At 41.5% G+C, this 14,956-nt stretch overlaps 1 protein-coding gene across 3 annotated transcripts in view; it reads left to right on the forward strand.

Annotated features, from left to right (window-relative positions):
• The window catches only part of adamts18 (ADAM metallopeptidase with thrombospondin type 1 motif, 18), a 108,939-nt gene that overhangs the window by 59,571 nt on the left and 34,412 nt on the right, over positions 1–14,956 (forward strand). For all 3 annotated transcript variants that reach the window (XM_015953947.3, XM_070554740.1, XM_015953948.3), the window contains 4 exons: positions 1,370–1,542; positions 3,827–3,957; positions 4,137–4,260; positions 11,581–11,825. In XM_015953947.3, coding sequence (XP_015809433.3) covers positions 1,370–1,542; positions 3,827–3,957; positions 4,137–4,260; positions 11,581–11,825 — 673 coding nt within the window. The remainder of the gene's footprint in view (positions 1–1,369; positions 1,543–3,826; positions 3,958–4,136; positions 4,261–11,580; positions 11,826–14,956) is intronic.

Consider the following 14,956-nt stretch of genomic DNA (forward strand, 5'->3'; position numbering starts at 1 on the left):
TCTCTGGGTGACGCCATATTAAATTCCATGTTTCTTTCTACGGGAGCCCATGAGGACAAAATACATTTACGTCTGTGTGTGTGCGTGGATGGGCCGGACTGAGCTCCCAGCTGCAGAGATTTGTGTGTAGGGAGGGGTGGGTGCTCTATGTGACTGGCCAATCACAGAGCGTGAAGAGTGTCAGTTACCCAATGAGGATTTTCCTTCATCACGATTACAGATATTTACGAATTTTACTCAGTTCATGCTCGTATTCGTCAAAAATGCTTTATCCATACAGAGTATCCGGCTTATCCCTACTAATGGGCATCCATTGGTAAGGTCTTACTTCAACACAAAAATACAGCTTGCTTGCAGTGATTTAGGTATCTACTGCCCCCATAACCAGAAAAAATACACACTGACACTTTAAATCTGTATACTTAATCAGAAAGGTTTTTAAAGACAGATTTGTGTCTCTAGATTGGCTTCTGTCATATACTTGATTCTTGTAAATGGTAAAAAGCCTTTATTTGATATGAGCGTCTTCTAGAGTCCTAGAACCCCCCACATTCACTTTACAAAACAATCGGTTCTTCACCCACTCACACACTGGTGGTGATGAACAACAATGTAGCCACAGCTGCCCTGGGGCGCACTGGTGCTACCGGTTTGTCCGACCACCTCTAGCAGGCAAGGTGGGTTAAGTGTCTTTCCCAAGGGCACAACAGCAGAGGCGTTTTCTCATTTGAACTTAGCTAAAAATGATCCACTTCCTACCAGCAACCATCAGTAACTGGTATGCAGATTGAATGTTTGCACTGTTGTCCCTTGCTCAGCGCACTACCTCTGCAGTGCATACAGCTCCCTACGCAAGACAATAGTGGCTCCTTCAGGGGACGGGACATTTGAAACCATTTGCAGAAGCAGTGGTACAGCTTGGCGTTGGTTTGTGATAGACTGAACTCCTGGACAGAAGTCAGACTTTTTGTCATGGGTTCATGGTTTTTCTTTTTGTTGACCAGTAACTGTAGGACCACACCTCTTGTCTCTCTGAGCATACCACAATCCCTGTTGCAACGCTTCGTTGACCCCGTTGCCTTATCACACCTACAGTGTTTTTAAATCACTGATGAAGTGGAAGATGTTGATTGGAAAATGATTGTTTCTCAGGGTTTAAATGTTAGTAAGTGCTACCTATAATGATACATCTAAATAGTAGAGGGGTCAATGAGAGTGTTGCATCATCACACTCACTGTCCTTGACTCAACAGCATCATGAGAAGGTCTGAAGAGTACTGGAGTGAAAGATCATTGAGCCCACCAAAGATTTTCAATCCAAGCATTGCTGTCATGATTAATTACTTTTTTTGTTGTATTTTGTACCCAGACCACAGAACAATGGTAAATTTTGCCCAGGCCCAAGTCGCCTCAACCATCTGTGTAACACTCGCTCATGCCCCACCAGTGCCATTGACTTCCGGGCCCAACAGTGTGCCGAGTACAACAGCAAACCCTTTAGGGGCTGGTACTACAAGTGGAAGCCTTACACCAAAGTGGATGGTAAGGTGGCTGTTTTTTTCATTACATTATGTGATTTACTGTCTTTTTTGGTGATTGTTCACAAAGCTGCTATCTGTGACTTACAGAGAATAAGCTTCTTCTTGTCTCCGATCAGCAGAACGTGTATATTCTGTGTACCACTGATGGTCCAAATCACCACTGAAGTGTTCATATAATGCCTATCTCTGTTTACTGTTTAATGACTAGGGCCAGAAAGCTGGAGGAAACTATAGTTGTGGATAATGTGCTTGGGAAGCATGTAGCCACCTGTAGCCTAAGACGGAATGGGAAAGGGTTTAAAAAAGGAAGCCTGGGGGCCAGCTTTGTTACACAGTGAAAGGAAGAGAGAAAAACGAGGAAGAGCAGTGTGTTTTGATGTCATCCCAGGTCTGTCTAACCTGGTGATGGAAGGAGGCTGAGGTACAGACGAGCAGATTTTGAACTGCTTTATGGAACCCTGGACTAGGGCTGGACAATATGGAAAAAAAGGAAATCAATAAAAAATAATTCATATGAAACAATATAGATAATTATTGAAAAATATTGGTTTTAAATGTAGAACATATATTTTAAGTGTGGCTCTGGCCATTTACGCTATTCCTTAATTATCTACTTTCAATAAGGAATTGACTTAAATTTAATATTTTATTTAAACACGTTTATTTTACTAGGAATGAACTATTTCTGTAAAAGATTGAGTTGTGTTTATTTTTCTAGCAGAAATTAAGATTTCAGTTAAATTCATTATTTTCTTCAAATCAAAGTTCAGCTGCAGCATGTTTCTCTCAATATACAGTGGTGTTTCCAAACATGACAGGAAATGACTTAATTCCATCTTGTTTTCACTCTCTTCATCCCTTTTCTGTAGCGCTGTTTATTTCTTTCTTTCCTCCAGCTTTACAGATTTGTCCCTGCCAACATTCACAGGTCCCTTCATGTTAATGCAGTAACTGCTCCTGGCATTCACCTGCCACCACTATCACCGCGATCAGAAGCACGCTGTCCGTCTGTCTGTGTGCGTCACTCACTTCAGCTCCTCCAAAAAGGAACTGTGGGTCACATTTGGCTTTCCACATATTCACACACACTTCTCGGAAACACAGAAATCTCCAAGCACACGGGTGAAGAAAAAGATGCGTAGAGAAATCCGTGCTGTCCTCCTTTAGTTAGTAAACAAAGGCGGGCGTGAGCAGTGTTGCTCTTGGAGGCTTCTGATATGAAGGATGCTGCTTCCATGCCTCTCTCTCAGTGACAGTCTCTCGAGAGCCAGCTCTATAAAGCTTGTCATGGCCACAGCCCTGTAACGGCGCAGGACAATAAACACATGTGCAGCTCTGTCAGCTGAAGAACTGGCCTCAGCTCCCATAACAAATTTCAATGGCCTGTATTTGATATAGCGCCTTCTAGAGTCCTAGAACCCCCCCAAGGCGCTTTACAACACAATCAGTCATTCACCCATTCACACACACATTCACACACTGGTGGGGATGAGCTACAATGTAGCCACAGCTGCCCTGGGGCGCACTGACAGAGGCGAGGCTGCCGAGCACTGGCGCCACCGGTCCCTCCGACCACAACCAGCAGGCAAGGTGAGTTAAGTGTCTTGACCAAGGACACAACGACAGCGACAGACTGAGTGGGACTCGAACCAGCAACCTTCCGATTACGGGGCGAGCACTTAACTCCTGTGCCACCGTCGCCCCAAATGCAAATTTAGAAAGGACTAGTAAAAACAAAATTATTCTCATGGGACTGTTTCCTTTGCCTCCTCTGGCTGTCTTGTTTAAGCCACGTGGTGTCTGTTTCAGGTTGAGAGGAGAGGGCTTGGTGATGGCGCGTGCCTGGATCTGTGTTGTTGATTGGTTGAGAGCCTGGTATTAAGCTACTTGATAGGCTATACTGAAAAATGAAAGTAAAAGGTTTTTTTATTAAAGTTTTTATTGACCCATTTTTTTTCTATTATACCACATGTCTATAGATTGATATCATTGTTCAATTATTGTTCAGATCTACCCTGGACCAAGTCACCTTCACTGTCATTTTAACCAAAGATGGTTGAAAATACTTTTAAAACTGATCTGAGTTAAGGGGAGAATAAAAACACATGACCCTGCGTGGGTACCTCTGGTTTAGTTGTAGCTAGTTCTTGTCAATTTTTATTTAGCTTCCATCAGTAAGTATTATTTACCATAATATATGTGGAAAGGTTTGCAGCATTGCTGTTTCTAAAGCTAGTAATCGCCCAGATCATACTTTGAATCATTTGGATTTCTTTTGAGTGCAGATGAAGACATATGTAAGCTGTACTGCATTGCCGAAGACTATGACTTCTTCTTTGCCATGTCCAGCAAAGTTAAGGATGGCACCTCCTGCTCTGACCACCAAGGAGATGTCTGCATTGATGGAGTGTGTGAGGTACAACAGTACAACTTTCAAATAATCTTTTCACAGAAAAATCATGTCATGGTCACATAAGTATGATTGGTTTATTGATAGTTACTGGTTTTTTCCACATAAAGAGCTGTATGAGGGATTTTATCTCTATCTCTGCTCTGCCCACATTAACACGGCCATTTTTGTGTTTGTGTGTTTAGGCTGTGGGTTGTGACCAGATTCTGGGCTCTAAGGCCTCTCTGGATGCCTGTGGGGTCTGTCAGGGAGACAACTCAACTTGCAAGTTTGTCAAGGGCCAGTACTCGCTTCAGCACCAAGCTAACGGTAAACTTTTCCTAATCTGTCTGTATGTGATAGAAAGAAGACATTGTGAGAATATGTATATCGTAGGAGTTAATAGACACAATAAAATATAGATGGACTTGCACCTGAAGTAATGTCCACACTAAAAATATTTTTAAAGACACCAAAGTTTTAAATTTGCTCAGCCCTTTGTTAACATGAGTACTGCTTAATGAGTTCCAACATGGTATATTTAGATCAACACCACCCTTTTATTTTCATGCAGACAGTCAAATCTTTTGAAAGAGATTGTGTCATAACACCACCTATACACTTGGGGCCTTAACATGAACTGTGCCTTATTTCCTCAGTGTGTTCCTAACTGTAGAAACAGAGAGCTGAAATCTCTGAGACAGCTTTCTGTATCCTTCCCCTAAACCATGATGGTGAACAATCTTTGTTCTCAGGTCATGTGAGAGTAGTTTTGAAACCCCATGTTGCTGCTCTTTAGAGAATATTCACAGAGGAGGGAAATCTACGATTGGCCCCATAAATACTCTTCTTCTTAACTGGATTCACCTGTGTATGGAGGTCAAGGGTCACAGAGCTCACCAAAATAATTTGATTTCCAATCATTTGTTTTAAAGGTTTTGGAATCAACAAAATGTCAACAGTGGCCAAATGTATGCACCTGCTTTATTATGTTTAAACACTTATTGCACACTTTCTGTAAATCCTATAAACTTTGTTTCACTTCTGAAATGCCGCCGTAGCCCTTCTTAAAAGACACACCATGCTGGCAAATCAGCGTAATACTGTTACCACAGTGTGTCTGATGAAGGCACCTGTTGCGGCATGGTGTTGTGGGAATTTAGCAGCATTCATGCCACCACGCTTGTGAATGCATTTTATGCCTTGGGGCAAAAGATGGAGGTGTCATGATCATGTATGGAGTTACTGCCGAGCTCCAGCTGACAACTATGTTGAAAATAAAAATAATCAGAATCAGCTGAGACGGGAGCGATGCAGCGCTCCTGGAGCTTCTCTCCTGTGGAAGAGATGTTCCTACATTTAATTAGAAACCATAAAATGTGAAATATCACGAAGTATGAAATATCACCTTAGTGGATCTTTAAGTAAATTTAATTAGAAGATCGGATCTTTTTATTGCAGGGATTGAGCAACACTTCATACTAACTTCAAGAAAAGAGAGTGAGTCAAGTTTTAAAAGTTTAAAGGTTTATTACTAAACAAATTAAAACTAGACTAACTTTAAACACTAAATGTATGGTGTAACTAAGGTGAAGTAAGACTGAGAATGGTGTATGTGTGAATATGTTCAGAACCAGCCGATCCGGAGAAACGATTAGTTCTGATGGGCAGGGGCGGGGTTAGGCCCGGCTACTTGGGCTCAAGCCCTGAATGTTTTATGAAAAGCCCCGGATCTAAAACGCGGAAGTAACATGCAGTACCAAAGTCCAACAGAGAGGGAGCAGCTGGCAGTAGTTTGTATACAGCCTGCCTGAGCCTCCACCACTGAAGAAGAAGCCCTTCAGCAGCCGGCTTCTTCTACTCTCTGCCTGAAACGCATGAGTGAAGATGGACATAAGGACGTTTTTTAGACAAAAAGTATAACGACAGAACCCCAGCTTTGATGAGACTGGTGTTGACTCAGGTTTATGAGTCTTATTTGAAAATATTTGTTGTGCTGCTGGTTTGCCTAAAGTTAGCTTACTATCAAGTAAAGTTGTTGGAGAAAGAAAGGGAATATTTACTATCATCTCACACTAAACACTAACAGGAACAATACTCTGCCCTGAATATGCCTAATATGTAGCTTCAGATTAAAAATTATGTGGTACAAGACAAATATATATGATGTTGAAAAGTGCGTGCCACCTGTGTGTGTGTGTGTGTGTGTGTGTGTGTGTGTGTGTGTGTGTGTGTGTGTGTGTGTGTGCGCACGCGTGTTTGTGTTAAGACCCGGATCTTCTTCAGTCCTAAATCCGCCCCTGCTGATGGGAGTGAAGATGATGTTTTGCACTAAGCTTGGTTTGGGAGATTTATAACACACATTGAGATGCCATTCTCTCGGTCTACGTACCCTTGGCGGAAGTCCCCGTCTAGATCAGGGGGTGTAGAGGTCCAGCTTGGATCTTTCTGGAGCTGACGCCTGTAGCACAGCCGCGGCTGCCAACCAGTCCTGTCGTGAGATACTCCCAGGTCACAACAGTTTTATTGGCATCTAGCAAGACCCAAAAAGGGGTTGATGGTTCAGCTTTTATTCTGAAAGGGACCGTTGCAGCAGGTGGAATTTGCAACAGATTTATCCAGCTTGTCGTTGGTTCTTTCGGCTGAAGAGGAAAGTTACGGATTGGCCACTCCAAACACTTCTCTAGAAAGCTTTGAACTGAAGTTTAAGATCACGTGGGCAGAGTTTTATAATTTGGATGTTTTGATTTACGGTTGAATCAAAAAAGGCCAAGCACCAACAAAACCACGCCTCCATCAGTTCTGGAAGATTCTGATTGGATCAGTAAAAGGAAATGTGTCATGTGACTTAACATTACGTGGATCAGTCTCTAGTGGAAACATTTAAAGTTATATTACTTATTTTGACTACTGATCATAAACATTTTCATTTCACAGATTGGTTCACATTTTATTATTTGACCAACACTTTGTTTGATTAGCTTTATTAAAAATAGAGTTCTTCTGATTTATTAAAAGAAAGTGTCCTTTGCCTAAGACACAGTTTAGAAGCAGAGCATGAGACCTTGAGCAATATTTCATGTAGATTAGTTCTGTATCAGAAACTTCTGTTTTTGCTTTGAGCAGAGCAAAACAGAGCAGGGCCTTTTAGGTCAGAAATGGACAATTCATCACGCTACACTCCATTAGAGCTGTAGGTCAGACCACCAGAGAGTGCACAGGGAATGTGAAGGACAGACACCTGTAGGGGTGGCTTGTTAAAAAACGTAAACATTGTGGAACGACGAGAGCTTCTAATTGGCGCCCTTGTTAACCTACGCTCTCGATCACATCAGCTGCGAAGCACCATGAAAACTTGTGCCGTGCAGCGCTCATTTCGGCGTAAGTTCAATTTTTTCGTGAGCCGTGAGTGAGCCACGTCATTTCAGGCAGGAAGTCAAACCAAAGCAGAAGAGGCAGGCCAGCAAAATTAACAAAATAAAATAAATTCTTCAAAATAAAACACAGCTATTGATAAATCTGATCATTTCTGTGTATCTAAACAGATTAGAGGGATGAAAATGAACACACACACACACACACACACACACACACACACACACACACACACACACACACACACACACACACACACAGCAAGGGCATGGGTTGGGATGGGGGTGAGGGCTTAAGCAGAAGCGCTCGTTGAAAATTCTCGCCTGATGTGGACAGAGGAGGAACGGCCAGTGCGCAAATTTCGTGAGCGATCCACTTTGCGGCGCTTTGCAGCTGGTGTGTTCAGGGGGTAAGGCTCCCAGATGCCAGCTCAGTGTTGCGTATTGTTTTCTAAAAGAGGCTTGTGTGTCTCCTATATGATATATTTAACTGAATTGTTTTTTTTATCATAACAACCAATGATTTAAACAGGAATATCATGAAAATTAACAAGGCTGCCCAAACCTTCGCATCCCACTGCAAGACCAAGACGAACACAAGCCATGACAACTTAAAGAGCGGGTCAAGTGTGCCTCAGAGTCCTTCTCCACCCACGTATCAATTTTAAAAACTGCAACATTAGTAGGCATTGCCTGGCGGACCGAGAGGGCGGAGCCGCAGCAGTGACGAAGACGATGGGTAACGAGACGATGCTAGCTCCCTTCACTCTGAGCAGTTATTAGAAGTGGAGGACGTTTTTCCCCCTCCTTACCCAGACACTCGAGAAGAAAGAAACCAAGTCTATTTGGAGGAGACAAGCAGACCTGATCCTGTTTTGATCATGTTTTGAGCTTGTGATTTGCCTGAAACTACCAGAACCGACCCAACAGAACCATCTCTGAATGGTAAGTAGCCGTTAGCAAAAGCATTAGATTAGCTGCAGGGTTTGGCTCCACGGCCCTAGAGAGCTAGTATTCAGCATGTTTTAGAGGTTTATCTGCTTCAGCACACCTGGTTTTAATCAGCAACAAATAGCTGAGCTGCTTAACAGCTAATCTAACCTGTTAAAGCAGGAAAACCACAAACATGCTGGATAGCAGCTCTCCAGGAGCCCTGGGCTCAAGTTACAGTCTGCTGCATAAAAAGTTATGAAAATACCCCATGAGAAAATTATTCTGTAATGTGTTCAGCCCACTAAAACTGCCCTGATTTCATTATTTATTTACTGATACCAGCTGCTCTCTTGGTCATAGGTGATCCTCTGGTGTCTGCTGGTGGTCTATGCTGGTGTCGTCAGGATCAGGAGCTTCCAGAAGAATGTGTCACACCCTGTCTTGTCTCCCCATTCTGTTCAGTCCTGTGTCCATGTTGATTGCTCCTACCTGCCTCTCGTCTCCGAATCACCCAAGGTCCCAGCTCCTCCTGTATTTAAACCGTTAGTCCATTTTGTCTGGTTGGCTCATTGTTTCATTGTCCTGCATGTCCTCCATTAAATCAGTGTTTTAAATGTTCCTGTCTGCCTCCCGGCCTGTTTCTTCCCCTGCACTTGGATCCTCACCTCCATCTCACTCACCGGCACGTTGTGACAGAATGTGCCTTTCAATGACTCTTTCCCCCTTATTTGTTATATTAATTAAATAAATCTCAATTGATATATTTCCTGTTTTTGTTCATGTCCATAAATACTTAAACATGCTTGAAATTAAAATGAGCTTTTAACAGTGAGGTGCTAGTTTAATTCATCACAACAGAGCTAGTTAAACATGCAACAATGTGATAATTCAATTAATGTAATTTATGAATATCCATTAAAATATCAAAACTGGAATCAAAGTGAGATATTTGGCACCACAAAAAACTCGTCAAACACAATTTTTATTTTAATAATTGTGGGCAGACAGGAGACAGAGCTGATGGAGGTTCTCAGTCATCAAAGGATGGCTGAAGGCTTTCCAGGAACAGGAGATGTGGTGTTGTCTCTTCTCTCTCTATTCTGCCAGATGAGCTGATAGGTTACAGGTGTGTGAGGACATCCTGTCATAACCAGATGACAGAGTTATCAGGTGATCAGCCAGGCTAATGATGAGATGCAGAAAGAAAACAAATCCAGGACAGTGTACAATAATAACAATAATATGCGGTGTTGCTCACCTTATGTGCTCTTATAGAGTATTAACATGTGCCTGCCTCATGGTTTAGAGTCCATATTTTGCTGAGTGTCCTGCAATAATGCAGGTTATTAGTTAATTTACTTTTAATAGCAAAGAACAAAATATTTAATGTAAAAGTTATTTTCCAGGTGAATCAGCTCACACGTCACCACCAAGTGTCACAGGGCCAGAATCAGTAGCCTCCTTCATGATGTCATGATGTAATCACATACTTATTTAATTGTTAATATCTTAAAAATTCTGAAATGTTTTATTTTTTTTTACCTTGAACAGTTCACTGAGCTTGCACTGTCACTGAGGTGGAAGCTGGAATCAACAGCAGACACCTCACATCTTGGTCTTTTCAGGGGTGTGGACGCTGCTCTGGGACTTTCTGGAAGATTAATTTCCGTCATGGTCCCTGTGTCACAAGACACACTGAGGCTGTGAGCTCTATTCTGGGTGGCTATGTAAAAACAAAGAAACAGCACATTTATAAATATTTAAAAGAGCATAAAATCACGTGTAACAATAATCCGTAAAACAAATTAAAACTAGAAGGTAATAATGAAATGTTTACATAGAAGATTATTCAAAATAATTCACCTTTGCTCCGGGTAAGGCTTCACGTCAGCCTGGACAAGTGCATTCTTGCAGACTACAAAATCAGTCTGACAGTCAATGTCTTGGGTAGATTTAGCCTGAAAAAAAATAGAAGCACATTGTTGTGTTGTTTATAAAGTCAGATACTATACAAAAGAAACTGTCCTATATAGGCGCTTTATAACATTCCTAGTGTGTGATCATTATTATAACGTAAAAGTCAGTCACATATGATGTGAAGAGCCTGAAATGCGACCTCCTGAACAGAATTCCTCACAGAACCGGGTCACGCTGTAATGCTGTCTGTCAACTAGTGCTGCGTTAGTTAGATTCACTGTTGCAGAATTACCGACTGACACAAAAACAACCCGAATTTTCTCCGAGCCTGACAGTAATAGTCATGTGGACCGTTTCGTTGGCCAGGGCTTTGAGATATGTTCCGATCTGCCCCTGATTCTAACCTTCCATCCCGTTCCACATTTTGTGAACTTCACAAATCAGCCCAAAGGCAGTGCAGGCTGATATTAGCTAAATGAAGTGAACCACATCTCTCAAACTTTGCATTTAGGTAGGGAATTGTCTTTAGAAGATGTTAACACTTTTATTTAGCTTACTCACCTCAGACTGGAGCCCGCCATGGTGGGGGAGCAGAGTCGGTAGGCTGCATCTAAATCGCGGAAGAGCCACGGTGGGCCGGCCTCCCTCTTCAAACGGAGACGTGCAGAATAACCCAGTTCAAACTCCATCATGTTGGTGAAGGAATCTCGGGTAAAATGCTGGTTGCAAATGACAGCACCAGGCGGGAGCAGACTGTTTTCCAGACACTGATTGCGCACAATCACTGGCGCCTAATTTCTAAGTCCAGCGGAAAGGAGTGCAACCCCACAGCCACCGAACCCACTACACTACACCTTCTCACCATACTAACACGATATGGAACACTAAACCCGAACTACTTTCCTAATAACACTAACAGCCAAACACTAACTAAACTACAATATCCAACAGCCAAGCTAACACTAAATAAGTATGTATAACACTAAAAGCTATGCTAAAGACTAGGATATGCTAATGCTATATGCTAATGCTGAACTACCGCTAACCGTCCTACACTCGCTTGCAAACCCAACTCCCAACTCGCCACAAGGAGTGGCCGAGACTCTCGATGCTTTTAATAAATTTGACACAGAGCTGCTACGTAGTACTCTACTGGTTTACGTAGTATCTAACTCTTTAGCCATTGGCTAAAGTGTATTCAAAATGACTCAAACTCTATGTTTTAAGCTGAAGGTGGCGCTATACTGTGGTATTTAGGCAGAATTTTTAATTTTTAAAGAAAATGCACCAAAATGCTAAAATAATGAATACACACATTTAAAATACCATTATACACTAATTTATACAGTTCATCAGCAAAAAAAAAAAGTTAATTTAGACGTTACTTGCTCTTTAACTCTGTTTTCTCTCTTGCTGTTCCCCACAGAGTATTATACCATGGTGACGGTTCCAGCTGGAGCTCAAAGCATTCATATTCAGGAAATGGAGGTGTCTACTAGCTACCTGGCCGTCCGGTCCCTGAGGAGGAAGTACTATCTGACCGGTGACTGGATGGTTGACTGGCCAGGAAAGTTCTCCTTTGGTGGGACCGTGTTCGACTACCAGCGATCTTTCAACAAGCCAGAGAGCCTGTATGCCGCTGGACCTACTAATGAGTCTCTGGTGTTTGAAGTAAGCCGCCACTGCTGGTTGACATTCATTTACACCAATTAACAGTGACAGGACTTCAGAGCTGCTGAAGCTCTCCGTTTAAGCCCAGACATGATTAGAGCCGGAGGTAAAAATAAGTTTTTAGGTGGTATAGAGAGTCAGGGTTGCTGTAGCTGTGGATCCTATGTGAAAGATGTTTGGCTGTGTGCTTAATGTGGGCATGGACTGTTAAAGGTTTTAGTTTGAGCTAAATAAGTGAAAGTGAATGTACAATTATAAAAATACAACATTCAATTTTGTCACATAGGATTTTAAAGTCCAAGAACCATCCTAATTACTTTTTTTAATTCAAAAAGTTTTCAGGGGCTTCATTTTGGTTATGTTTATGACTATGTTCAAAAATTGAGAAATCATAAAAACTGATTTAATAGGCTAAAGCAGAAATGATTATGAGAACAGCTGACTGCATCGTAAGTTGCTGAAGACTGATGGTGATATGTTGGAAACCCAAAGTCAGGCGTCGGTGCAGATTGTGATTTTTTTAACCGCACATCAACCTGATTAACTATTTTTCACTGTGACCTGTCTGGTCTCTGCACACAAGTTATTTGTTCTTGGTGACAGATGGACTAAAAACCAGAGTTATACTGGAATCATCTCTGTGTCTTACCTAAGTTGTATCAACCATTTTGAATTGTTTTAGTCATAAAACATGATGGTTCCCCATCTAATGACCATATTCTAGGAAAAGGGGAATTATTTGTCGCGTTTGTTGGTTCAGTAACTCTTACTTTGTTGTTTTTGCAACATTGGGAATACCCATCCTTCAGCCTTGTTTGGTTCTTTCCTTGAAGCCAGGATTCTGACACAGGGACTTTCACAATCTTTTGGCAAGATGTGTTTCAGAACGTTGTTTTTAATGGAGCACTTTCATGAACGTCATTCGTCTTTCATTCATAGCTGAACCCTACAGTTTGATGGTATTTGTGTCTTAACACTGATAAGGCCTTCCCTAGTTTTATACCTGCTGTGTGGTAGCTAATACAATCTGTTGAAAAATCATTGATTTTGTTTTATTAGAACATGTAATTTAGGGCTTATTACCTTTAAGGTTAGGGATGCAACAAACAGGCAATATTTTGTCATACATGAAACAGGAAAAGAAATAAAGCAGATAATCACAGATTTTTTTTGTTGCAGTAACATTGGAGAATCGCCTAAAAGTTATTTTTAAATTAATGCAGTGACGTTCCAAGTTGTTTTTCCTTCCTGTCAGCTAAATTGTTGTGGTTGTTCAGATGACAGGGAATTATCAGTTGTGTCACAAAAGCAGCAACGTGTTGATAGATCAAGTTGACTTCATTTGTAGGACTTATTTAAATAAAGACACTCCTTTTTTTCATGTTGCTAAATAAATCCCTCACAAACCTCACATTTCCAAAACTTTCTTTTAAATTCTTTACAATGTTCATTATGTCCTCTTTTTAATTCTTGAATAAGACCGCAGACGACGGTCGAAACATGTAAAAAAGCTAATTAGAAACACCTTCATGTTCGAAGCAAAAAGAACCTCGTTTAATAAAGCCTCGCATTTGTCATGGTTTTAATGGGAGTTTCTCTCTATGCTGAGATACACCACACTTCTGCTGTACTTTCCTAAGCACCAGTCGTCACTTCTAAGAAAATATTACAGCTGCAGGGACAGCAGCAGAAGAAGAGTTTACAGGAAGTAGACTCTTCAAACAATAATACAACTAATATGCATCATTGTTAGGACAATATTCATTTTAAATTTATTGATTTAAGCACAGGTTACTCAAACATTTGATTTAAACATCTTGCTCATTCATCACATACGATTATTATTTATGAGTTGTAAATTCATGTGGTCTTCACTTATTCAGAGTGAAGAATGCTGATCTGGCTTTTACACAGAGATGAGAGGAGACCTTGAGCAAGACTGTCTGCTTTGAGGAAGAATAAGTGGGCAAAGGGTTGCTTTGAGAGTCTGGGCCCCGATGGTGCAGCCTTGAATGTGTATGAACAGTTATGTTGTGTCACTTAGATGGTGAAAAATAGACCACTTGTATACGCAACATGTACTTATGTAAGAGCTATTTTTGGATATTCTATATAACAGGTCATCCCATCTGACTGCATATTTGGGGTGGGGGTGGGGTGGGGGGTGGGGGGTGTATATGAGTGTCCATTATTGTTTTATATGGGTTGGGGTTCAAAATGCACAGATTCACATGAATTTAGCTTCTTAGCATTTACTACTGTTGGGAAATCCTGTAGGACTCAACCTAAAAGAACAAGGTTCTCATGTTCTGGTGGTTCCTGATGCCACATCATCATCCAACACAGAACTCTGTAAATGTCTCAGAGGTGACATGAGTGCACCAGGAGTGTGTTAAAATTACTGCACTGCTTTAAATACGTGAACATGGCTTCTTCTGGTTCATTTATTGTTGTATTTTCCAGAATTTTAGGTTTTTTTGGCACAAAAGCTGGGACTCTGAAACCAGTTCAGATTCATAATCTTCCCCACTAATTGGACAGACTTTACAGAAGCACTAGTAGTTACAGAACTATGGAGAACAATGACAGAGTGAGCAGTGACAGTGTTTGTTTAATGTTTACCTCTCAGATCAGTCTCCCATGTCAGGGGCTTGTTGTTGTGAAGGATGGCAGCTTGTGACTGCAAGCTCTAGTATAAACACAATCATGTGTTCACATCCGTGCACACTTCTGTGTCCATTGATGTGGCCCCTGTGGCCACTGGGCTCAGAAGGGCTTTGTTGAAGCCCTGTGAGGCTAATAGAGCAAATAAAATCCTTAAGTCAACTGCTCTTTCAAGGAAGGAATGAAAAGTATAAAATCAGATGTCTGCCCTCAGTAAATTGTTCTGCACAGTATAGCAAATGATTTATGAGCTGATGCATTTTTTTCTATTTGTAGTCAGCAGTGTGTTAGAAACCAGAGGTTGGAGGAGAAAGCAAGTCTTTACCTGTCCTCAAGCAGCAAAATGGATGGGCAAAACCAACATTGAACAGGTGTCTGAGTCATGCAGAGGTCTCAGTGGGCAGGGAGGGATGTGAGGGATGTTCCTCACACATAACTTTGTCAGCAAAAGTGCCTATTATCTGTTG

The sequence above is a fragment of the Nothobranchius furzeri genome, chromosome 9 (genome assembly GCF_043380555.1).
Source record: "Nothobranchius furzeri strain GRZ-AD chromosome 9, NfurGRZ-RIMD1, whole genome shotgun sequence".
Classification (NCBI taxonomy): Eukaryota; Metazoa; Chordata; class Actinopteri; order Cyprinodontiformes; family Nothobranchiidae; genus Nothobranchius; species Nothobranchius furzeri.